Source organism: Castor canadensis, chromosome 1 (genome assembly GCF_047511655.1).
Source record: "Castor canadensis chromosome 1, mCasCan1.hap1v2, whole genome shotgun sequence".
Lineage (NCBI taxonomy): Eukaryota > Metazoa > Chordata > Mammalia > Rodentia > Castoridae > Castor > Castor canadensis.
The window spans coordinates 6,002,547-6,027,862 of NC_133386.1; the positions used below are offsets into that span (position 1 = coordinate 6,002,547).

Below are 25,316 nucleotides of genomic sequence, written 5' to 3' on the forward strand. Positions count from 1 at the left end.
ATCTCAAAAAGGAAACAGCAGAGAAAGTCTTTGATTAAAACAAAGACTTGTATTTGATTGCAGCCCAGAGTTCATTTTTATTTTTTAAATGTGCTCTATGGAGTGCCAGAACATGAAAACAAAACCATGCAGATAGTGAAAATGCAAAGTCAAAGACCCATGAGCAGTGCAGGGAATTATCAGGACCTGAGACTTCTCACAAATTCCCTGTGGCTTCATGGATGCTGGGCAAAGGCAGAGGCCCCTGGGAAAGACACAGTTAATCACTCAGCAGTAGCAGTGGCAGTAGCCACATTATCAGCATCCTCCAGAACCCAGCTCCCATGGGACAATCTGCAGAAGGCCAGGTGACAGCTGCACACATAGCTGCTGATGTTGAAAGAGAGGAACCCAGACTCAGGGAACCTGAATCTTTTGTCACAGACAGTAAGCATGCCTGCCCTCTGCTCCAGAGGGAGACACTGTCTCTGTCTGCCTGGGATGTTTGAAAAGGGGGCATCATAGGGGTGATGAGGCAAGACTACAGAAAGACAGGGACCTGGACAGAAAGGTCTCCCATCAATACGATTTGAGTTTTGTTTTTTATTGTAAAATATTAAAATTAAAATAATTTCATAGAAAGCAGGCTAGGGCACTGCCTTCATTTAATGATGGAGGAAACTGTAACTCCAGGAGTTAAATGCATTAGTACAGACCATGTAGGGATTGCCTAAGTGCAAGCACTGACAGGTGCAAGCAGAGTTTAAGCATGTGGGACTAAAGAAAGTTGTCCTTTGAGTCCTAATCTTGAACTTTGATTAGATAGCCCTGAAATTACCTGTGCACTCATCATATTTTTATTCCATGTTAAAATTTAGAAAGTCCTGAGCCATCTATAAAAGTACTTGTTTGTTTTTACAGATAGATCTATAAGAAGGCAAAATACACATAGTCTGTTACCCCAGGAATGTAGCTTAAAGCTTATATTGGAGGCAAATACACATGTATAAACACACACACACACACACACACACACACACACACACACACACACACATTTGTTATAAAAGTCAAGTTGAAAAGGACCTGGGGACTGGGTGCTGTGGCCCTTACCTATAATCTCAGCTACTTAGGAGGCAGAGATCAGAAGGATTGAGGTTTGAGGCCAGCCCAGTTAGCAAGACCTCATCTCAACAAATGAGCCAATGTGGTAGAGCATACTGTTATCCCAGCAAAGGGAGGTGTAGGAAGGAGGATTGCAATCTGAAGCCAACCTTGAGGCAAGAGTATGATATCCTGTCTGAAAAATAGCTAAAGTCAAAACGGCGGGGGGGGGGGGGGTGGAGAGGTTGGGGACATGACTCAAGTAGTAGAGCATCTGCCTGCCTAGTTCAAGGCCCAGAGTTTGAACCTAACTACCACCCTCCCCCAGAAAAAAGGAAAAAGGAAAAAAAAAAAAGGACCTAAGATTTCTAAATCTATCAGCTTACATAGTTGAAGTAGAGTTACCTGAATAAGAAGCAGGTACAGTCACACACATTTGTAAACCAAATACTGGCCTCAGGGGCACAGTCATAATCACAAAACATTTTGTCTTAATATTGAAAGAAGGGTTATATATTTTGTCTTCTTATAGTATAGAAACAGTCTTTAGAAAGTTTCAGTGAATACATCCAGAGTTCTCTGCTCAGTCCTGCAAACACATCGTTCTGTAGTGCTGATAACTTGGGCTAATGGGAGTGCTGTGCTATTTCTAAAAGAGTAATTTGTAAACTAAGACGTTAATCTATAGCAATAAGACAATCTCTACCCTGAACATCTCCAACATATCTTTCTATGTCTATCATAAATTTTCCTTTATCTGAATATTTTGAACTTTTCTAGCTTTTAGCTACTCCTTCCTCTCTCTTCTCAAAGCATTTGGTGTGTTGCACATGCTACAACCTCTAATATGACATTCATCATATTTTTGTTCTGTTTGAAAGTTCCATCCTAATGTCTCTGTCCCCAGGTTGTGTTATTCATTTTTGTGACATCAGCTTCTTGCACTATGGCTAGCACTTATTTATTCAGTAAATGTTTGTTGGAAGTATGAATGAATGAATTTTAATGTCACCCTTCATACTCTACAGCATATGGAAATTAGAACAGTGTGAGTAATTTGAGAAAAAAATTATATTAACATTGAAATATATGTCTCCTTTTTTAAAAATACCATTAGCACTATCCCAGGTCTTTAAAGTACTTCAAGGTGTAGCAACCATGACATAGTCAACAAAACTGTGACACATCATACATTTAACATCTAAATAAACAAACATAAATAAGCATCTAAATGCAAAAAATGATGTTTACAAATTTCAAATCAATTTACATGTTTGTTCATAATTGTAGGATTCCAAAATAGGAAAGAAAGACATTCAGAATAAAGTGAGTAAGCATTCATTTATTTGCTTATTCCAAAGTACTCAGTTTATAAATCTATAAATCTATAAATTTAGAAAAGTTTAGGAAAATTGAAGTATTGTATATTCAATATACCTTTGCCAATATAACATTTATGATTAAATGCTTTGATCTTACTTTAAATATTATCAAAGCCTTGAGGTGCATGTATAACTTATATAACTTATAGAAAATTCTTGCCTTTTGACATAATTGGTAAAACTAGTCTTTATCAAATCAGCCAGATAATCATTAATTTGCCAGAAAAAAAAATGAGTCCATATACACTTCTTGTTTCATTTGAATCCATATACTACAGTTGGTAGGTGTGTGGATGGATGGATGGGATGGATAGATGTGAGTGGATAGATGGATGGGCATGAGTGAGTGGATGGTTGGATGGATGGGTGGATGGATGGATTGATTGATGAACCATTATATAAAGCTAAGGACTAGAACTTTGCTAGCAGTTTGTGTAGGCACTTTGGTATTATAGACAGCACTCTTAGTTCTGATCTCCTAAGAGTTTCTCTGAGGGGAAATTACTTCTTTGGTGATTCCAAGGGAGGGAAGAGCTGAGGCAGGTAAATGAATGTCACTATTCCTTTTGTTCCTTTTTACCATATATTTGAATTTACAACAACTCAATCCAACTGGTGATATTGCAATCTGAGATGACTAAAATACACTGCTGTGAATTCCAAGCTTGACCCTCTGTGAAAAAAAAAAAAAAAAAACCCAGAAAATGAAGTTCTACTATAGGTTAATGGGGCCTTGTTAAAACAGGCTTCTCAGTGCCAGTATTTCAAGTTGTCCTCTCTTGACAGAATGTACCAGAGAGACATTGTGAGGGAGGGGGAGTGAGTGGTATTCCTTTCTTGGGAAAATGTTGATTTATCCTACCAAAAAAATCTGTTTTGATCTATCAGCTTAGACCTGTCTTTAGGCATACTAAGTGTAAGGAAGGGAAGGGTACTTGAGGAACAGGAGGGAGAAAGATTTTTTCCTTTTGGCAAGTCCTCTTACACACCCAGGGTAGCAGATAGTCATTGTGTGAAGTCACTGACATAAAGGGGTGGGGGTGGAGGGGTGGCAGAGAAGGTTTGGAACCCTGAGATCCTTGTTCCTGCTCTTTTCCTTGTAAATCATGGGAAGCCATTTTTCCTCTTAGTTCACCTGTGTCTTCATTTTGAAAGTAGGAATAGAAAATGCTGTCCCAATTATCTTTCAGTGCTGTTGTGAAGATTAGCTGAGATGTCTGCAAAAGCACTTCGAAACTTGAGAGCTCTGTCTTAAGAGAAGAGATCACTAACAGTATACTAAAGTCACTTTAGATCAGTTATAGTGTACTCTAAAGCATAGCGAAATAGAACTCCAGCAGGAAAATCTGTCGTACTAAAAGAAAATAAAAGGTACATTTTAAAGTTATCCAAACATTGCTATTGTGCAATTGACTTGGTAACAACAATAACTTTTAAGGATTATGTTGGGCAAAAGCCAATAATTTTTGAAATTCACAATGTGCTAGTCAGTCTTTTTTTTTGTTTTTGGCAGTACTGGAGATTCAACTCAGAGCCTTGTGCCATGCCCCAGTTCTATTTACTTTAGTTTATTTTTTTCATATGGGGGTCTCTTGGGTTTTGCCTGTGGGCAACCTCAGGATTGTAGGTGCACACCACCATGTCCAGCTTGTTTTATGAGATAGGGTCTCCTTAACCCTTTTGTCCAGACTGGCCTCAAAACATGATTCTCTCATCTTCCACCCCCCACCACATGGCTGGGATTATAGGCATGCACCAGGTTAAAGCAGTCTTTTAAAGACTTTCCCTATATTATTTAACTCTTACAGCAGCCTTATGAAGTAATTGCTATTATTAAAAAAATCTCCTATTTTATAAGGAATAAACTGAGAGACAGAAACTGTGTGACATGGTTACAGAGGAGGTAAGGAAGGGGCAGAGCTGGGCTTCAAACCCAGGCAGAGAGTTCCAGAGTTCATGGTCTCAGCTACAGTACATTATCTCTTGGTATATAGATTCTTCATTGCATTTCCTATCTCCCATAATGTAACTTCCTCTAAATAAGGAAGAAAATGTAAACATTCACAAAGGGCAAAAAAAGTGAGAGATGAAAGAGACAGAGAAACGGGAACAATAGGATTGATATACATTCCAAGCCTGGTTAAGGTACAAGGCACTTCTCCCAAGGCAGCCATGGGAGAAACAGGAGGGCAGCGAAGGCGATTTTTGAGCTTCCTTCCTTTTCCACATGGTGAAGGCACAATCTGAAATGGCTCTTTTTGTCCTAATAGCTTTGCTTTAGATTCTCTTCTATTATGTTAATATTGCCATCTTTGCCTTCATATGATTCCTTTGTGCATGGCTTTTTTTAAATTCATTTACTTTCAAATTATTTGTGACTTTATATTTAAAATGAAACTCTTGTAGACATATATAGTTGGATCAGCTTTTTTCAGTTCCTTTTTATTGAAGTGTTGATTTCATTAAACTTTAAGGTCATTACTGATCTGGTTAAGTTTGGGTCTGCCATTTTACTATATATTTTTTTTAATTCACCCCTCTACTTTGTTCTTTTTCTCATGTCCTGCTTTTGGTGGGGTTGTTTAATAATTGTTTAGAATCCCAGAAGTTAAGTAGTTGTTACATAATTGCAGCCCTGTGTGTGAGGGGAACTTTTCGTTCCTGTTCTTCAATGATGCTCCTTATCACTGGCTTTCAGTAGTTTGGCTATCATGTTCCCTGACATGGCCTTGGTTATGTTCATTCGCTTGATGTCTGGTGAACATCTTGAGTACGTAAATTCGTTTCTTTCATCCCATGCTTTAAACTTGGAGTATTATTTCCTTAAATAAATTCTCTCTCTCATATCTATATCTATATATGTATACATATGATTATATGTAGCTCCCTAATGTCTCTTTGTTTTCTACTCTCTTTTATTTATTTATTCATTCTTACATACATTCGTCTCAGACACTTTCCAGTGATCTTCACATGGTTATTAAATTCATCCATAAATTTTTCCCAGATATTGTAATTTTAGTTTGTGAATTTCCATTTGATTCTTTGTTTTTGTAAGTTCTGTTTCTCTCCTTTCTCCTTTATCTTTCCACTCATTGCAAGAATATATCTGTTTTACTTCATTGAAGATAGTTACACTAGCTATTTTAAAATCTTCTTGTTTCATAGAAGAGTCGTCTCTGGGTTTATCTCAGTAGCTTTCTTATGTCCTTAGAATTTGAGGTATTTCTCTGGTTCTTTGAAATGATTGGTAAATTTATAATCCTTTCACAATAATTATGAATCTAATTTTTGGAGACTGTATTCTGTCACTTTTTCTTATGACAATTGTTTCTTATGCCTTATAGGGTAATATTTTGCTTACACTTAAGTGGAAAAAAAATCTGGTCATTGAGTAGAAGTTCTGGTCTCAGGCTTGATCTTACTTTTTAAAATAAACTTTTAGTTTAGAACAGCTTTAGTTTTACAGAAAAAAAATTGCTAAGATAGTGCAGAAAGTTCCCATGTACCTCACACCCGGTTTCACTGTTTTTGCTGTCTTACATTGTTATGCTACATTAAGCATCATGAATGAACTAATGATAATACATTTCTTTTACTTAGGAAAGTCCAGTTTTTGTGTTTTCCTATTTCTTACTAACTGCCCTTTTACTCTTCCTGGATCCCAGCCAGGGTGCACACTTAACATTAGTCATGGTGTAGCCTCAGGCTTCCTCTAGATCCTGTCAGCTTATCAGACTTGTCTTGTTTTTGATTATCTTGAAAGTTCTGAGGAGTTGTGGTCAGATGTTTTTCAGAATGTGCCTCAGTAGGGCTTTGTCTGATGTTTTTCTTGAGATTAGACTGGGTTTGTGTGATTGAGAGTAGAAGACCACAGGCAGAGGTAAAGTGCCATCTCATCACCTTGTATAAGGGATATCCATCATCAGAAGAGCCTACCATTGTTGATCTGTCCTCATCAGCTGGCTGAGGGACTATGTATCAGCTCTCCCACTGTGCTCTTCAGAAGGAAATCATTACATGCACACAGCACACATTTAAGAGGTCGGACTTGTACTCTGCCTCCTTGAGCAGACCTTCTTCAAGCTGTGCTGCTTTGAGTCTCTTAGCACCTTCACCCTCCAGGGTTCAGCCAAAGAGATGGTGACAGAATTGGAGCATTCCCTTTCTGACTCTTTTCTTTCTGGGGTGACAACCCCCTCCCCCAAGCAAATTTCCCCATACTCAACTTTCTACTTCCTCAAGCCAATCCTGTGGTTTTGCACTCATGTGCCTGCTGCCCTTGCATGACACAGAGCCCCTGGCTTCCAGCTAAAAGCTGTGGAAATGGGTGCTCACTTTGCATGGCTCCTTCAGAATTGTCCATCATTCACTCTGCTTTTTCAAGCACCAGCTTTCTGAATAAAGTCCAGATTTGATAGTAATTTTCACAGGGAAGTCAGTCTGGTACCATGTTACTTAGTCATTATACAAGGCAAAATTCCTGGTGTCTGTTTTTACACCATGGTGGTGAGTATGGTGAGACAAAAAGACAGAAAGAATGCAAAAGATAGTTAGGAATCAAGAATTGTGTGAGAATCTATTAGAGGATGATATTAGACAGTGTATCATCAAGTTGTGTGATATGAGTAATGTTTGAAAAAGCAGTAATAGTTAATAACCTGGATCCTTATAACAACCCAGTGAATATTATTTCTCAAAGTATTGTATCTCATACCTGCTGTTCAAAAATATTCATTGCTATAGTATTTATAGGACTTATCAAAATTGACTTTAAGCTTAAAACTTTAATTTCTCTATCTATAGGAAAAAAAAGCTTTAAGATATTAATGACTTGGGTAATAATACAGAGTTTTATTATTTTTTTTAAATTTTATTTCCTTTATTTTTCTTTATAATCCTTACCTTTGCAGTAAGATTTTCATGACTTGAACCCTGGAGAATCCCCCCATCAACATAGGATTCCTTGAAATTTTAAATCCAGTTTTGTAATAGCTTTTGTGTAATGCCCAGATGCTTCCTTCTATGTAGTTCTCTGTGGTGTTTTGCTTTTTTAAAAAATCTATTCACAGTAGCAGAAAAATCTGGTTTAGACCCAGGAACAGGTCTCTGTCTCGTGCAACCCTTACTTGTCCTGTGCCTTACCTGATGGATTGGTTGTCTGACAGTCTTTGATCTGAGGATGCTCGGAACATACCTTAAGGCTCTCGATATGTCTTTATTTCTTCCCCTCAATTTTCAAAGGTGTGGAATGAAATCTACTTAAAAGTACATCAAAAGCACCTTTTTCTCTGAATTTGATGGTTTTTCATGAATTTTCTTATATTGAAATGCTTTTGTCACTTTCACTTCTTACCTTTTCTACATATTTTCCATGCTGGTAAAATATGGCAAGTTTTTTGGTCTTGTGGTGTCTGCTATGTTACGTGCTATCATTTCAATGTCATTTTTGTTTCATTGTGTCTAATAACCATTGTTCCTTGTCCTTTTCTCTTGGCTTCTCCCTGGAGCTTTTTTAAAAATCTGTTTTCTACTGCTCACCTGTATAGGCAATATCTGAATTATGTCAGAAAGACTTTTTTTTTGCTGTTATTGATCTTTTTTATCATAAGGAAAAAGAATGTGGACTCTCCTTCTGAGATGGTCTGAGGCAGCCTGTTATAGTAGGAATGGGATGAGTTTCAGAATGAGATCAGCTGAATATGAATTGTGATTTCATTACAAAGAAACTGATATCCTTAGGAAAGTGTTTAAAATTCTCTGAGTCTTCATTCACTGCTCTGTTATATAAGGATAATAATAGCAACCTGTCAAATCATCAAGGGGCTTAGCAAAAGCATATGCAAACAATAACATAGAGTACATGTAAGTGCCTGATTAGTATTGGCATTGTAAGGATTGTTTTAATCTAATTATCATTAGTGGATCATCTTGCAGTTGAATTGAGAACTGGTGAGCATTAATGCTACATGTAAAGATGATACAGTAGCAAGTGAATGAGAGTACCCACCCTTGAAGAGCTTATCATCTTTTGAAGAAGGTAAAACATACACTCAAAACAGCCAAGACATAAAAATACCCGTTATTTTCAAAGGTTTCCATCTAAACACTATAAATATTGTTTGATGTGTGCCATAACATAATCCCCAATTTATTCATTATTCAAGATTAGGGTCCTAAGACTTGAAGAGGGAGGGTTAATGTGTACATATGTATACCCCCAGTCTACTGAGCCAGTTAAGGAGCCTACAGGACTGGTGTGTAGGTCTTCCTAGTTCTGAAGGACATACTTTTTTGTTTGTTTGTTTGTTTGGCAGTATTGGAGTTTGAACTTAGAGCTTCCTGTTTGCAAGACAGGTGGAGTCACACCTCCAGCCCTTGAAGGATGTACTTTTATCCTCTGTGCTGTACTGCTTCCATGAGGAAAGAGGCAAGAATTAAGAGACATACAGAATAAATGCCATTGGAGACCTGAATAGGCAAGATCAGTTTCTTGTTGGGGCTGATAGCAAGAAGCCTTTTGGAGGAGGTCACACTTGAAATGCACCATGGAGATAGACAGGATTCAATAGATTGGATCAAAGAGAGAGGGAACACACAAGAGCAAGAGATTGTGCAGAGTAGTTTTCCATAATGTATTTTTGTGCCAAGTAAGAGAGACTTTGGATTGTTCTTCCAAAAGACAGAGGAAGACTTGAAGGGATTTTAATGATATGATAAGGTCAGAATATTAATAAGGCTAATTTTGCAGAATGGTATGGTATAGGGCATTTTAGAAGGGAAGAACATGGACCACAACTCCAGTTGGGAAGCTAAGACAAGATTTTTGGAAAGGATTTAATGAAAGCCTAACAGAGTAGTGGGAGGGAATGGGCAGGAAAGGGCAGATAGAATCTGAAGAGATGGCATGGCAATTGAAGTAAAAAGGTACCATGGGAAAGGCTGAAGGTCCCACCCTGAGTCTCATGGCAAAAGTGGTTCCAGAAGGGGAAGTGAAGTCATTAGCTTTAGAAAAAATGCAAATAAATAACTTTCTCTGTAGACCCTCTAAAGTCCAGAGCTCTTGACATAGTCCCAAATAGTCTAAGCTGTAAAGCAGGTTTAATTTTCTCCTTTTCTTTCTGAAGCATAAACACATCGCCTTTTATTTTTATTCAGAGAGGCACTGTGGAAGGAGTGAGAGTTTGTTCAGGCTATTGGAGCTGAATTTCTTGGATAAACTCGTGGGAATCTCACAATTCCAGTCAAGAAAGTGTTCTGCTGAGTCTCACTGTTTTCCAGGACAGATGTCAAAAGGAGAATGCAATTTTGGTTTGTGGGTCACTGGCTAATATATAAAAGGAAAATTCCAGGAGGAAACTGTTTTTTTCCAAATATTGCTCCAAATAAGTTTTCTGTTATAAGTGAATGAAAAGATATGCCATTCATTGAAAGGCAGGTGAGGGGTAAGTTGGTTCAGAAATGTTGCAATTGCTATTTAAGGGCTTGAAGTAATGTTTTGATGTTTTTATTTTTTCTCTTCCTTCCCATTTTCTTGATCAGTGTTTGTCAGGTTCAACTCCAGCCATGGTTTCCCAGTGGAGGTCGATTCTGACACCAGCATCTTTAAGCTCAAGGAAGTAGTTGCTAAGCGACAGGGGGTTCCAGCTGACCAGCTGCGTGTGATTTTTGCTGGGAAGGAGCTTGCGAATGACCTGACTGTGCAGGTGAGTCTCCCTGGGTGGGTCATTCCAGGGATGCAGCCAGCCCATGGCTGATGCAGCTTATACTGCCAATCTGACATTCATGCCCGAGATCTAATAGAATAAATAGTGCCTGGGGATTTCTTGAACTTTACTCCACACTGCTTCATTAATTCTGACCTTCTTAATTATGCATTAAAACAGCAAGCAGGAAGGATTGGAAGAACAACTGTGAGTGAGTGAGAGTGAGCGAGAACCAACAAGCTAGGCTTAGTGAATAAACGTTTACTGACTTTAGGAACAGCAAGGCACAATTTCTGGCTCTGTTCAATGTCTACCATACTTATTCCATTTGAATCTTAATGAAGAAGGATTGGAATAAATTGTTCTCAACCAGGCTGCTCAGCCCCAGAGCTGTGAGGGATTTGTAACCTGACTGTGACCCCTGGAGGACAGTCAAGGCTGCTGCTAGGTGCCCTGGAGCAGGTGCTGGCTCTGAGGATTCCCTAACCAGTCTTAGAGTCCCACAGCCCCAGAGCTGGTGGGGAAGGGAGACTGGAGCACTGCAAAAATACATCTTTGTATGTACTTTCTCCAAGGTTCAGTGAGATTGCCCCAAGAATGAACCCCTGTCCCACTGTAGAGTGGATGGAGGTCTCTGCCTTCCTGCCCTAGGACTTCCAGGCACCCACCACTGCTGTACTATTGAAGCCCCACTCTCTTCTCTTCTCTGCCTTTAATTCAATACTAGAGTGATTTTTGTAGGAATGGGAGGAACTGGTTAGTTGATTGATTGACAGGGCCATGAGTGAGAATGAGAGATCAGTGATTTGATGGGAAGTTCAGGAGATATAATTCCTCATGTACTGAAGTGACTGTGGGAGGTAGAGAGACCAAGTCCTCTCTGTGGATGGTCCCAGTGATTGTAAATGGCCCTCCAGACACATGTTCCCCTCTCTTAACCAGCACCCATTAATTACTCTCCTTCTAGGGACCACTACGAAGTCAGGAGCTCTGTATTTGGCTACCCCAGTCCAGTCAGTCCTTATTTCTATGTCCAATCTCTCTGGCATCTGGGCCCTGATATTTACTGCTTTGTGAAATGCTGCTGGAATGTGGGTATACAAAGATGCCATAGAAATGCAAATTGTCCCCATCATTCTTCCTACATTCCCTGCTGCTGCTGGTGGGCACACTCATTGTGCACAAGCTGCTGTGCTTTGCTTTTAGGCAATTTGTTTTTATAAAGGGAGTGTATGTGCTAAAAAGTGTTTTGATTTTTTTTTTCTTATTTCAGTCAACTAAAAAGCTTTTCACTGTACCTGCCAACCTCTGAATACTTCACAAATAAATGACTTCAAAACAGCTTCTTGAATCTAAATATGGTATACTACCAGAACTTTCAGATTCTAAAGATTTTCCCCTTCCTTACCATGTAAGCTATTTCATGTTCAGTTAGAATAATTGCTACACATAACTTATTTTACAAATATCTATATATAAGATATTTATTGAATTAAGAGTCTTTATTTTGACAAACACTTCTTAAACACTTTTCTGATATTCCAGGCCTCTCAGGGGATCTAAAGAAAGGCAAAGCTCAGCCCCTATCTTCATGGAGACTGGTGTTTATCTGGGGTCTGAAATCAAATGAAATTTTATATTAAACCATATGGGTTTACAATAGTCAAAAGTGAAGTCATCAGCAACTTCAAGCTATTTGGCTATTATATATATATATTATATACATATATAATACAGTAATAATTACACATATATAATTATTACTGTATTACAAGTGAAAAATAAGTATTATGAAGTTTTAAAGGTGAAGAAAACACATCTAATTGGAAGACAACATGAAAGATCTCATGGATAAACTGAATCCAGGTAGATTCCATAGATGGAGTTATGAGCACAGAGTAGACTTGGAAGAATGGATGGGTTCTTGTTCTTCTAGAACATAGAGGTGATGGTGCAGGTAGGGAAAGAAAGGGTTTGAAGCTGTTTTTGACAGAACCTTGACTGGCTTGGCGCTGTGGGTTCAGTCATGGAGAAAAATGGCAATCTTTAGCGAGGACTAGGAAGGGTACTGAGTTTTTCTGCATGATGAGAGTTGATGTGGGCAAGATATGTGTGGAAATGTCCAGCTGGCCGCTGAGAACTTGGGCCAGGAGTTTAGGGATGTGCTTTATGTTTAAGGACTGCTAAATAGGCCTTCAGTCACTGGAACAGGTACAATTGCCATGAACATTTTCTTCATTAAGGTAACAAGGGGAGAAGCCATACATGTGGTACTTTGCTTTCAACTGGGACTTTGAAGAATAATTTGAAAACCCCCTAAACTCTAAGGATAAAGACAAATGAAAACATTTACCATCCTTACAGGCAAAGAAGGCATTGATAAAAGTGGAGAACTAGTAAATGATGTTTGGGATTAAAAGGGCAAGGTTCAAAGTGGGAGGCGGATTGGTAGAAACAAATGTGTGCTGTGAAAAGATGGAGGATGAGGAAGAAGAAAGCCTTTGAATTTGGTGACTGGGCAACCTGGGGTCCTAAAGTAAAGCCTAGGTCAGTGACAGGTGCAAGCCTGATGGCAGGGTTTCAGTGCTGAGTTACAAGAGTGCGTAATATGTTCAGTTCAGCTTGTCACTGAAGGGAAGGACACACAAGGGGGTTCTCAGAGGAGAAGTGGGTCCTATGCCATGTTGTACTGCATCTCCTAGCCCTTGACTTTATGCAAATCTGACTCCTATATAGTCATAATTAGTGTGAACTAATTTTGTATTTAGACATTTTCCAGTAACATTATATCAGATGCATTTTTCATGTTATATAATTTTGGGCTGACAGAGTGGCTTAAGTAGAAGAGCACTTGCTCTGCCAAGCATGAGGCCCAGAGTTCAAGCCCCAGTACTACCAAAAACAACAACAACAAAAAAAGTTATTTCATGTTACATAATTTTCATTTCTAAGGTATGCATGATATTTCACAGTATTTATATTATAATTTAGCTCATAAGAAGTTTGGTTATGCCTAGTTTTGAATGTTACAAATTCAAGACAAAATGATCTTTCAATGTATGTTACATACTTCATGTATTTTCCTTTTCTTTGACTCAGTTTGTTCTTTTACAAAACAGAAATATGAATATACCGTATCATGTTGCAATTTTGTCTGCAATAAATTAGTTTATGTATTTAGAGATCTGACATATGGTAAGCACTGTATAATGTTGGTGATTGTTAGCACTGTCAGCATCAAGATCTCATCCTCACTAGGCAGTCACTTCAGAAGCTAGGACATCACCTTAACGGAAGACTCCTTTTCATCATAGACGTGATGTTGACAACAAATGAGCGGTAAGGCAATGATAAGAGTGGGAGTATCTTACTGTACTATATGTGCTGAAAATAACTGTTCTCTTCGTAAAGAGTTGTTGTCAGCACTTGCAAGGACCCACTGCAATATTCAGGACCCATTTGAATGGTATGCCACCCTGTCTCCAGTCTTTGATACTGCATATCAAAGTTCCTGAACGCACACCTCTATAATATTAAATTTATTACTTAAACTTGCACCAGGAGGATCTGGTGATGGTGGCTTATGCCTATAATCCTAGATACTTAGGAGACAGAGATAGGTGATCATGATTTAAGGTCAGACCAGGAAAAAAAGCTAGGGAGACCTTATCTCAAAAGTAAGCTGGGCATGGTAGTTCATGCCTGTAATCTTTGATATTGGGAAGCAGAGATAGGAGGATTGTGGTCTGAGGCTTCCCAGGCAAAATGAATGATAGCCCTATCTGAAATGTAATTAAAAGCAAAAAAGTCTGGAGGTATGGTTCAAGTGAAAGAGCAAGTGCCTAGAAAACACAAGGCCCTGAGTTCAATCCCAATTCTGCCAGTAATAGCAATAAAATAAACTAAATAAAAATAAAGTTAAATAAGGAAAATAAGTCTCTGGTATAGTTGTGTATACCAAAGCTGGTAGACTATAACTCAACTAACTATTAAAATGGCAGAGACTTGAGACTTTATATGGACTTTTGTCTGAGCAGAATACATTGCATTCACATGAGTTGTGTTATTCATATTAGTCAGTGTGTTAGTCAGGGTTCTACAGAGAAACAGAACCAATACAATGTGTGAATATGCACATACATCCATGTTTTATATATACATATATGTATCACACATGTAACAATTTATATCTATAAAGAGAATTATTATAAGGAATTGGTTTATGTAACCATGGAGGTTGACTAATCCCCAAATCCTAGGTCTGCAAACTGTAAGCCCAGGAGAATCGGTAGTGTAGTTCTAGTCCAAGTCCAAAGGCCTAGGAACCAAGAAAGCTGATAGTGTAGTTCCAGTTCAAAGGCCAGGAAGCCCAAGACCCAGGAGTTGCTAATGTTTCAGTTGTTTCAGTTCAAGTACAAGTCTGAAGGCAGGAATAGCATGATGTCTCAGCTCAAGGTAGTCCAGCAGGAGAATTCCCTCTTCCTTGTTGGACAGTGAGTCCTTCTGTTTTACAAAGCCTTCAAGAGCTGTGACCCACTGCTGGACACCAATGGTTCACGCCTTTAATCCTAGTTACTAAGGAGGCAGAGATCAAGAGGTTTGAAGCCAGATTGGGCAAATAGTTTGTGAAACCCTATCTGGAAAATACCCAACACAAAAGAAGGTTAACAGAGTGGCTCAGGTGGTCTGCCTATCAGTCCACCAATTCAAATGTTAGTCTCATGCACAGAAACTCTCAAGACACACTCAGAATAATGTTAGCCAAAGTGTCAGGGTACCCCATTACCCCCTCACATTGACACACACATTTCATCATGTATTTCAGCAATGCATGAAAAACATGTTTGTATTTAGTTAATGTAATAGTGAAGCTATTTTGTGTTCTCTTTTTTCTCATTGGTCCCCCAGAAGTCAAAAGGGGTTGTAACCAACTTAAGAGATTTTTCTAAATAAAAGAATAGCCCGGGAAATAAGACAAGAATGGAAGACTTGTGAATCCACCTAGATTTTAACCAGAATCACAAAAAGGAAACAAAGACTAAAGAGGGCAAAAGATTTTCTGTCAGGGGCCCAAGATTTTTCATTTGCCAGTTTTTTTGGCCCAGGCTTGGGTATAGAATATTAGATGCTTCTTTTTCCCCAGGGCTTTGTTCAACCTCCATGCTACTTAGGTGTGTGGAAAGCAGCATTTTGGTTGGCTGTGTCTACAACATTCTGCTTGGTTGTGCCTTAGTCCTTAGAGTGTCATTATTCTGGTCCATCCTGCTTTTCCTTCTTTCTGTCCTTCAAGGTCATGGGGAGGTCATAACGCAGGTTTCCAGGGGACCTTCTGTCTTAGCTATACTGTCTAGTTTCAGCAATCTGCCTAGCCTGCTTGCTCAGTTATAGGGTGGTACTTTACAGTGGGAGCACAAAATGTAAAATGACTGTTGAGGAAAGCAAATGAACCATGCACATAAGCTACGTGGTGGGTCCAGTAACAGAGGAGATTGGATGACAGGCATGCGTGTACTGGCTGGGTTTTTCCCTCCTGTTTTCATTTCCTTTTCATAATTATTATAGATTACATGACCAGATATATGCGTATCATTCAAAATGGGACACTTCTGAGAGTGAAAGAAGGCTCTATTAATAATTACTCCCATACAGAAGTTCTGTGCTGGTAGTATCTTGGGCAAGCTGAGACACATGGTCACTGCTTGGGCAGCAGTGACCTTGGCATTGGTCAGCATTTCTCAACTTCTATTAGGAGGAAAGTATTTTTGGTGGCTTACCCCAGATGCTTTGGGAAATAATAGCTTAAGACCTCACTGTATAAAAAGTTTCATAATATAACTAAGCTGCTTTGTCTTGTTTAACTGGTACAGAATATTTATCATAGTATAATACAACTGATATTACAACATTTGAAAAAATTTCTTCAACTTCTCAGTTCCTGGAGAGTATATCTGCAGTCCATTTCAGGAAGCCTTGTCAGAATATCATTATTTTCTTTATATATTACTCTGTTCCATTTTGTTATTGGCAAGACTTTTAAGAGCTTTAAAGAATTTAAAGAAAATGGGAAAACTGTGAACATGAAAAGTCAGATGATCTGGCACAAGTTCTGCTCCTGAGAGATAAGTAGACATGCTCTTACCCCATTACTCCCACTGAGCACAGTGAGAAGTGTGGTCACTAAATGAAGTTCAAACATGTGACAGTCCTGAAAGGTGGCGGGAAGAATGCAGACTGACCACGGCACCTTGGGACCCAAGGAAGAATGCATGCATGAATTCCTTGAGTTTCCCTTTACCACTTAAGGCTGAGGAAATTGGCAACCCAGAAATGCCAACATATGTAGATGAAAAGAAAAGGAAGCCCCAATAATGTCCTGTACTTCATCCAAAGGACCAAGAAAGGTACCACCTAATGACATAGAAAACTGTTAGACAATAACCAGATTGCTAAACCCAACACCACAGAAAAGTTGAGGCCCACCCCACCAACACTAACAAAGGCCAAATGGAGAGTCTAAGATTCTGAAGCAAAAAGTTCAGCTCAGCAGAAGGAATGGAAGAGACAGGAAAAAGCCAGCAAATTGGAAGATAGAGCAATAGAAGTCACATAGTCAAACAACAGAAAAGAGACTGTGAGAAAAGGACAGAGCCCTGGGGCCTTTGACACTATAACAGAGCATTTGAAGTTTGTGTCATGGGAATACTAGAAAGACAGGATGGAAGTTAGATAGTACTCAAAGAAACAGTGTCTGTCACCTCTCCAAATGTCTCAAGAGACAGACTTACAGCCTAGTGAAGCTGAGCAAACCCCAAACCAGAAAAATCAAACGAAATCCATGCCAACATACATCATAGTTACAATTCTTAAAACTAAAGGTAAAGAAGAAATCTTGAAGGAAGCCAGAGAAAGTGATGGCAAGCGCCTGTAATCCCAGCTACTGGGGAGGGCCAGGCAGGAGGATAGAAAGCTTAAGGCCACTGCTGGTGGCACAATAATGATATCACAGTCACTTTGTAAGTTATTACCTCGGGGCAGCTGGGAGAAGGGCCCCTGGGATGTCTCTGCATTGCTTCTTAAAACTGAGTTTCAAGTGCATCTAACTAAAGTTTAATTTAGAAACAAAAGCAAAAACCCCAGAATATCTGCCCACTTTCACATAGGAATTGAAATTACCTCTTTCTTAAAAATAAGCAAGCTCTTATTTGTATCTACTTTAAAGGTAAAATATTTATTAAATGAGGATTTTATCATACTTAGAAAAATAACTGATAGCAGAGACATTAAAGATGAATTCATAGCAAGAGTGTAGAGTAAATAATACTTGTAGACAAATATGAAGACATCTTTCTTGAATGCTTAGACTGAATCTTTGGCACCATATAGATGTGAATAGATGTGGTTAGTATTCATTTACAAAGCCTTTAGCAAATATTTCAGCAAAACACAGAACAAATAGTTCTTGACAGTTGTGTGCTCTAGTTGTACATACATTGCAAATTTGTTTGAGAGTCGCACACTACAATTTTCAGAAACAAATGAGCACTTCATGGAAACATTGTGGTTATAATGTTTAGGGAAAACATTTACTTAAAAACACTCCCCTCTCATGGATATCATAACATTTATGTAATAGGAAGAATTTAGGGATGAAATGATTTCGTTTGATAGCTACATTTATTTAAAAATTCTTTTACTTTATCAAGTACCAGAAAGAGGTTAGATACATTTAGAGTGTTGAATGTATTTCCATGAGTTCCTGCTTGTATAAGAAATAATTTTGCAAATGACAGAATACATGGCTGATATAATTCATTTTCCCCTGTGATGATAAAACAAACAAACAACAACAACAACAAAAAAAAAAAAAACAGGCTACAGGCTAAACCCCATACTATCCAGAGAAGAGTGTAGTGTTTTCTTTGTGTAGAGAAGCACAGCTGTGCAAGCGACTTCTCAGTCACTGCAGGACTGTGCAAGCATCTTTTCTGCAGGTTGGCTTGCTAATCGATGGTACCACCAGCTTGTAGTTTGTCTAGGGCTGTGTAGATACCTCTGGAGTTGCTTCCAAGCTCCAGCTGTTTACTGAGAGCTGATGAGTTCTGGACATCATCACAGGGCAGCCATCTGTGCAGGGCAAGTGCTCACTGATTCAGGAATACCCTCGTTTCATCTGTTTGTCTCTGGTTGGTTGTGTGTGTCAGGAAGAAAGAAACTCAGAATTACTTAGCTGTTTGCATAATTCAGAACCATCAGAAATATTATTTTTTCTGTTCAAAAGAAGTCTTGACATTTCTGTGCCCCTGTGGACTTAAGAAACATCTTTGAGGACTGCCATGGATAAGTACTGACTGGAAGAAGGAAAACAAATGTTGAGATTAGATATTCTTAGTTTATAAGAGGCCGAAGGTCCATTGTCTGTGAATGGACTCACCACGCTCAAAGGCCACACATGTCTCCATTGTCTACAATGAGCTCAGCTTCCAAAGCAGGCAGTGTGTGAGGGAGTGAGCTTCTGTAGGAGTCAATCCCAAACCCCAGGCTGGATGCCTTTTGTTAGAGCTAACAACACAGAGGCCTGCCTCAGAAGAAGCCTGGTAAATGAAAGAGCTCACACACCATGAAATATAATTGACTATTCACTGAAGTACACGTTTCAAATGTTCTTTTTTGACATCTACATTGTTGGACTGAGATTCCATCATCCAACTGACCTGCTGTTGTTAGAGGTTTTGTTTAATGCAGTCACCATCCTTTAGAGAAAAATTTAAGAAACAAGAACTTGTGTCTATGCCTAGATTATTCATTCTAAACCTTCAGCTCAAAGATTCTTTACCCAAATTTTACCTTTTCCTTCTTCCCTTTTCGCCAGGTGACTATAGGAAGGCTGATATGACTGTCAGAGAACATTAAAAAATGTACATGAAAAAGCTGTTTTGAAGCTTGCTACCTAACTTAGAATGGATAAACAGGAGAGTTTATACCTCCTTGTTTTTTTGTTTATTAGGTAGCTTTGCCAGAGCTCTAGTTCATAGGTTAACAGCAGTAAGTATTCACTCTCTTTCATTTTCTTTTGATATAGGTTAAATGATGGATAAAGTTAAATACATATATTAAAATAATTTAGGCATACCTTCAGAGATGGCCATAAGACAGAAAACACAATGAAGTGAGAAAGGAACAGTTTTGCTCTCCTGTCCTAATATGGTTTTTGGAAAGGACATAATTTACTTTTGACAAGAACGTAATCCTCATAAACTATTTTGCAGCAGTAACTTAATTAACTGAAATTGACACCAGATAATTGAATGTTCCCTGGTAGCCTTCGGTGGGGTGAAAGGTGTGCTGAGAGAGAGTTCTTTGGCTGTATGCTAAAACAGGACACACGGACTCTTCTGAATGGAAGCACACGGTGCGGATTCTGACGGCTGTGCAGGCTTCTCCTAGAGAAACTTTGTGCCAGCTCTAGTATCCACTGTCTGTACAATTTTTAAAAACCTATTTGTTTTAGCTTATTATGCATATCTGTCTTCCTACCAGCCAATACCCATTTATTTGGGAAATGCAGTTTTGGGGGAAAAAGCTCTAGTTTTTATGGGTGCATTTCTATAAACTGCATTTCATTGGGAATTTTACCATTGAATGCTTCCTGCCCTGGCATTGGCTCTGTTCAGTTTGCACTCACAGGTGTCACTCAGCTAAGATTTCCCCTGGAGATTAATCATGGCGAGGAGCTGGCTTTTTAAATTAATAAAACATTGTGACATTGGAGGGTGTGAAAGACCGCTGGTGTTTATGTTTTAGATACATGACAAACTGTTTCAAATATGCAGCTTTTGAAAGCTCAATACAGGTTTTACCCAGGACATTTTCTGCTCGTTTTTATATCCTTACGTATTTCAAAGGGAAGTGAGTCTATGTGTTTGCATCATGTTTATGCATAATTCATCAAAACATTGCCCTGAAGGGAGAGAAAAGGAAAACAGAAAGTTGTTGAGGACATTGCCAGTGTCACTTAATGCTTGGACACTAGGAACTTCAGCCTAGTAAAGCGAGGCTACTCGATGCACCTATCGTGTTCCTCAGAGCCAAATCTCATCTGGAGCATAAAAAGTCTGCAGGCCTGTGTATTTCCCTTCACAGTGGCGAATTCTCCCACCAGTGCTTACCAGCACGTTTATCAGAGGCATCATAGCTCCTGCAATGTGGGATGTAGATGAAATCACTAGTTAGGATTCCACCAGACTTGCCAGTGCACTGCTGGAATGAGGCGGATGGGATGGCCTCAAGAGTCACACTGGCTGGGGTGGGCAGTCACTGAGATTCCTTAGTCTTCTTTTTCTCATCTAGAGAATGGAGATAGCAACAGTGCTGCCATTTTCCCATTTTATATAGGTTTTTCTTCTTTTTGCAGTAATGGGATTCAAACTCTGGGCCTCATGTTTGTGAGATAAGCAGTCTACTGCTTGAGCCATGCCCTCTATACTTTAGTTACTTTTCAAGTAGGTTCTCATTTCTTTTGCCTGGGCTGGGCTTGGACTGCCGTACTTGTATCTATGCCTCTTACATAGCTGGGATTAGAGAATTGTACCATGATGCCCCTCTTACTTGTTGAGATAGAGTCTGCCTAATGTTTTTCCCCCCCACTGGCCTTAAACAGTGATCCTCCTAATCTCTGCCTCCCAATTAGCTGAGATTTGATGTGTGAACTATTGCACCGAACCTGTACAATTGTTTTGAGTATTCAATAAAATTTTACCTCAAAAAGATTGACCTAAGAAAACTTTGTGCTATTATTAATTTGATGAATAACTCACAGAAGAAAAGATGAAACTTTTGTTTCTGATTTGCAGTTGATTCAGCACAGAATTTGTTCTGTCTTAAAACACTCTAAAAGTAAGTGAATTTACCCATGCCAAGTCACATATTCCACACAAACTAAGCTAGTCTCTAAGTAACATTTATGGCGTATATGTGGGCACGACTTTGATTTCAACTTCTGATAAACTGTTTTCTTAAGACAAGAAAGAGCCCATTCTGCTCTAGTGGCATTGGTATTTGTCTTTCATGCACTAAATGTCTCAATATTCCATTTTATTTGGGCACGACTTTACAAGAGTACTTACTGATCAAAATCTGCTTGGCGAGGGGCCTACCATAATTTGAGTTTGCTCTGAGGAGTTTGTGAGTCACTTGGATGCAAAATAGAGGGCAAGAGGTCAGGAGCTTCACAAAGAGAAACTGCATTACTGGACCTACTGAAAGGAAGAAATGGAAATACTGAATTTGCATAATTATAATTTTGTAGTCCACTTGAAGCTGATTGTGTGGCTCTTGCTTTGCAGATTAAATTAGTCTATTTTTGTCTGTATTTGAATGCTTAAAAGAAATAGTTGGTATCTTATATGTCAGTAATGTTTAGATATTGTTTATGGTGTATAGTATTATTCTTGTTCAGTTCATCTCTATCCTTTGCCTTGAACTCCATCCCACTGTCATATATATATGTATGTATATATATATATAAAATATAATTGTGTGTGTGTGTGTGTTTGGGTTTTTTGGCGGTCACAGGGTTTGAACTCAGGGCTTGATGCTTGGTAGAAGCCTCCGGCCCTTTTTGCTCTGGTTATTTGGAGGCAGGGTTTCACTTTTTGCCCAGGCCAGCCTGGTCCACATCCTCCTATTTTATGTTTCCTGCCATAGCTGGGATGACAGGCGTGCACCACGGCACCCAACTTTTTTCCATTGAGATGGGGTCTCAGGAACATTTTTTACCAGGATTGGACTAAAACTGTGATCCTCCCAATTGAGCTCACATAATTTGGGATGACAGGCATGGGCTTCTGTGCCACCCAACACCAGTGGCATAATTGTGTGTGGTTCTTCAATCCAACTTGAATCTAAACAATCTTTTAAAAATTGTTGAGTTTTCCTGTGGAAGCTGTATAAACTATTAAAAGACTTACTTATGACAATGGGAAAATTCTTCCTACAATTCATTTCAATTTATTAAAAACATATCACTGAAAGTTAAAAAAAGGAATTTGAACAGATAGGAGAAAAATATCAAAGGGTATTGAGTTTTGAAAATAACAATAAATTCACTAATTACTCGTAAGGCTTAGTTTGACCAAAATGCTTACTTGTAGGTATGGTATTATTAATCAGAAAAATATAACTAATTTGCTGATGGTCTTTCAGGTTCAATGTTTGACTTGGCATTTTAAATTTCTCAGATGGAGGAATGTCATAATGGACTGTCTCTCATTCAATATCAGGTTATTTTTATTTTTGTATAATTTTATTTTTGTTTTTTTTTTAACTGAAGGGATTGATGGGAGACCTTTAAAAGAATTAGAACTTTGTTTTTAATGTTACTGGGATTTGAACTCAGGACTTCATGCTTGCTAGGCAGGAGCTCCTACAACTTGAACCATGCCCCCCCCACTCCCTAGCCAGCCCTTTATTGTTCTTGTTATTTTTCCGATAGGGTTTATTGCTTTTAAACCAAACTCAGGCTTCAATCCTCCTACCTTTGCCTCTCCCATTGCTAGGATTATAAATGTGACTTGTTTGTTGAGATGGGGTCTTACTTTTTGCTCAGGTGAGCCTTGAACCACAATCCTCCCAATCTTCACCTTCCCCAAAGTTGGGATTATAGAGGTACACCCTCATACCTGGTCTTATCTATAGTGTTTTTATAGATGTTAGAAAAGCAAATCAAAAATAACTAAACCTAAGGAATAACAACTGTTTATGTATCACATTCTGGTCCCTCATTGAATTTATTTATGTGATGATGATTTAAATTTTACTCACAATTTCTTTCCATCTATAGCATTCTTAGTCACCATCCATCCTCCATAAGGCAACCTACTTCTTTTTATTTGCTTGCTGTAAGCAAGTCTAATTAGGTCTAAAACCAGCGGTTCTGCTCTGTAAACAAGCCTCTAGCTACAGGGTCTGCAGTAGTTCTACATAGTGGTGGAGTAAATGTGCCCACCGTGGTCTTCTTAAGGGAGCAGCTTGACAACATGAAGGTAGAGCGGGAGAGATGTGCAGAGCCCACCTAGGAGTCAGCACAGGCTCAGCCAGACACGGGATTGGGCTCCTCATCCTGCCTTTGTGCTTCCACCTGTGCATTTGGTCTGTCCTTTCAAACCAGGAGAAGCCTTTTCCAGCAAATTTTTTCAAATGGCTGAAGGTGATCGATATGCCCTCAAAGCCTTCTGCATCCTATCTTAGCATCCACATAGCTTACTTACTTTTTGGACAAATTCCATTTAGCCGTATTTCACGAGTGATAGCAGCTCTAGACTCTAGAACAGGTCTAATTTACACTGGAACAGTTATGTGTCCCTTACCATGAGATGCTATTATGTGGCCCCAATATTTTATTTTAGGATCAATGATATGGCTTGTGTAGCTAGCCGTGTAGTCAATTTAAACCTCTCTAATTTTAATAGACAACATCTAAATATACTAAAATAATAATTTAGGAATGAATAAAGAAAACAAACCACTGTAGTTTGTGTCATAAAAAGTATAAGAAGCAAAATTATCTATCACCTAGTAAGAGATAACTCAGAGTAAATGGAAATATTTAATGGTTTTAACTGCTTCACTCTTTTCTGGAGCCAGAAAAATCAGTGACTTGAAATTCTGGTAACAATCCAGTAATAGTCTTCAACTTTCTACTCTCCTTTCCTGTTACTAAATCTAAAAAGCCAAAGCAAGACTAAACCAAGTGTTAGACCCAAGCTCAAGGGAAAACTGAGTCAAATCCATTGCTTTGTCTTAATGGAAAAGAGTATCCCTCCCCTGTCCTCCACACCTCACACATCCATCCTGCCACAGCCACAGGTGTGAGGTCCAGAGAGAATCTGCTTAATATACCTTTAGGTGGTTTTTAATAACTGTGAGAAGAAGCATCCTCACTTGGAAACTTATTATGCCTGATGTTTTATTTATGACAGGCTATGCATTAGTAAGGAAGCAGGGAAGTGGAATTTGAGAGCAAACTTTGTCCCAGGCACTGTGCTAGGTGCTCTGCAAACATTGTTTTGTTGAACCTTCACAGCACCTGGTGGGGCAGATTTTATCTTCACTTCTATTATCCCTGTCTTCTTTAAAGAAACTAAACCAAAAGTATATTAACTAATTTACCTGTCGATAAATAGATGACAGAAGTAAGACTCAATGCCAAAAATACCTCTCATCTTTGTACTATTTCAACCTATGGTCTTACCCCGGATGAAAGGGATGATCTTTAAGGTCCACAACTCATAACAGTCACACATATGTGCCATTATCTATGAAATAATAAATGGTGATGCTTCTTCAACCAAGTCAATTAACTGATGACATTGGGCTTTGATAAACAATATACAAAGGATCTCTAAAAACCCTGATGAGTTCACTTCCCATTTAGAAGTTCTTGACCTTCCTCAGAGAGTAACTGGTACAGCTCTGATAACAGAAGGAACTTGCAACCAAAGTTTCATTTCCTTCTCAAGCATATTCCCTACAGAGGAGTAATTAAAACTGAATTGGTACAGGGCAAGCATTGAAATATAAACTGTTTTAATGACTAATTTTAGTGCAGAACCTTGTATAATTCTTTGTATGAACCTCACAATAATTCTTCCTATAACCTTTCTTGGTAGCTCTTTACTCTCAATAATCCTCGCCCTGAAAACAAATCCAATTACAATTTAGCAAAATCTTACATATTTCTCAGTAACACAGCAAATAACTGAACAACCTTTTGGGTGGAACACATATAACATTATACTGGGTGACTCAAGCAATATCATAAATAATTATGCTTTATTTACATTTGAAAAATACATTTCAGCACAGTCCAATTTTTTTCAGTGTCCTTATTTTAAACACTTATTAATTATCAAAAACAAAGTGTCCAGGGAAAGGGAAAAACCCTCATCACCTAAGCCCAGACTTGGGGTAGTTACATTTCCATGTACTCAGATTTAGTTTTGATATGCATTAAATACAGATTGTATACATTTTAATTTCACATTTGGATCAAGTTGAAAACACATTTCTAAATGAATCTTTCAAAGGAATCACTATATTGTCAAAATGTTACAGAGTTAAAAATACTTTGAAAATAAACAAATGTAAA

At 38.5% G+C, this 25,316-nt stretch overlaps 1 protein-coding gene across 8 annotated transcripts in view; it reads left to right on the plus strand.

Annotated features, from left to right (window-relative positions):
• The window catches only part of Prkn (parkin RBR E3 ubiquitin protein ligase), a 1,269,303-nt gene that overhangs the window by 219,721 nt on the left and 1,024,266 nt on the right, over positions 1-25,316 (plus strand). For all 8 annotated transcript variants that reach the window (XM_074070800.1, XM_074070813.1, XM_074070825.1 and 5 more), the window contains exon 2: positions 10,008-10,171. In XM_074070800.1, coding sequence (XP_073926901.1) covers positions 10,008-10,171 — 164 coding nt within the window. The remainder of the gene's footprint in view (positions 1-10,007; positions 10,172-25,316) is intronic.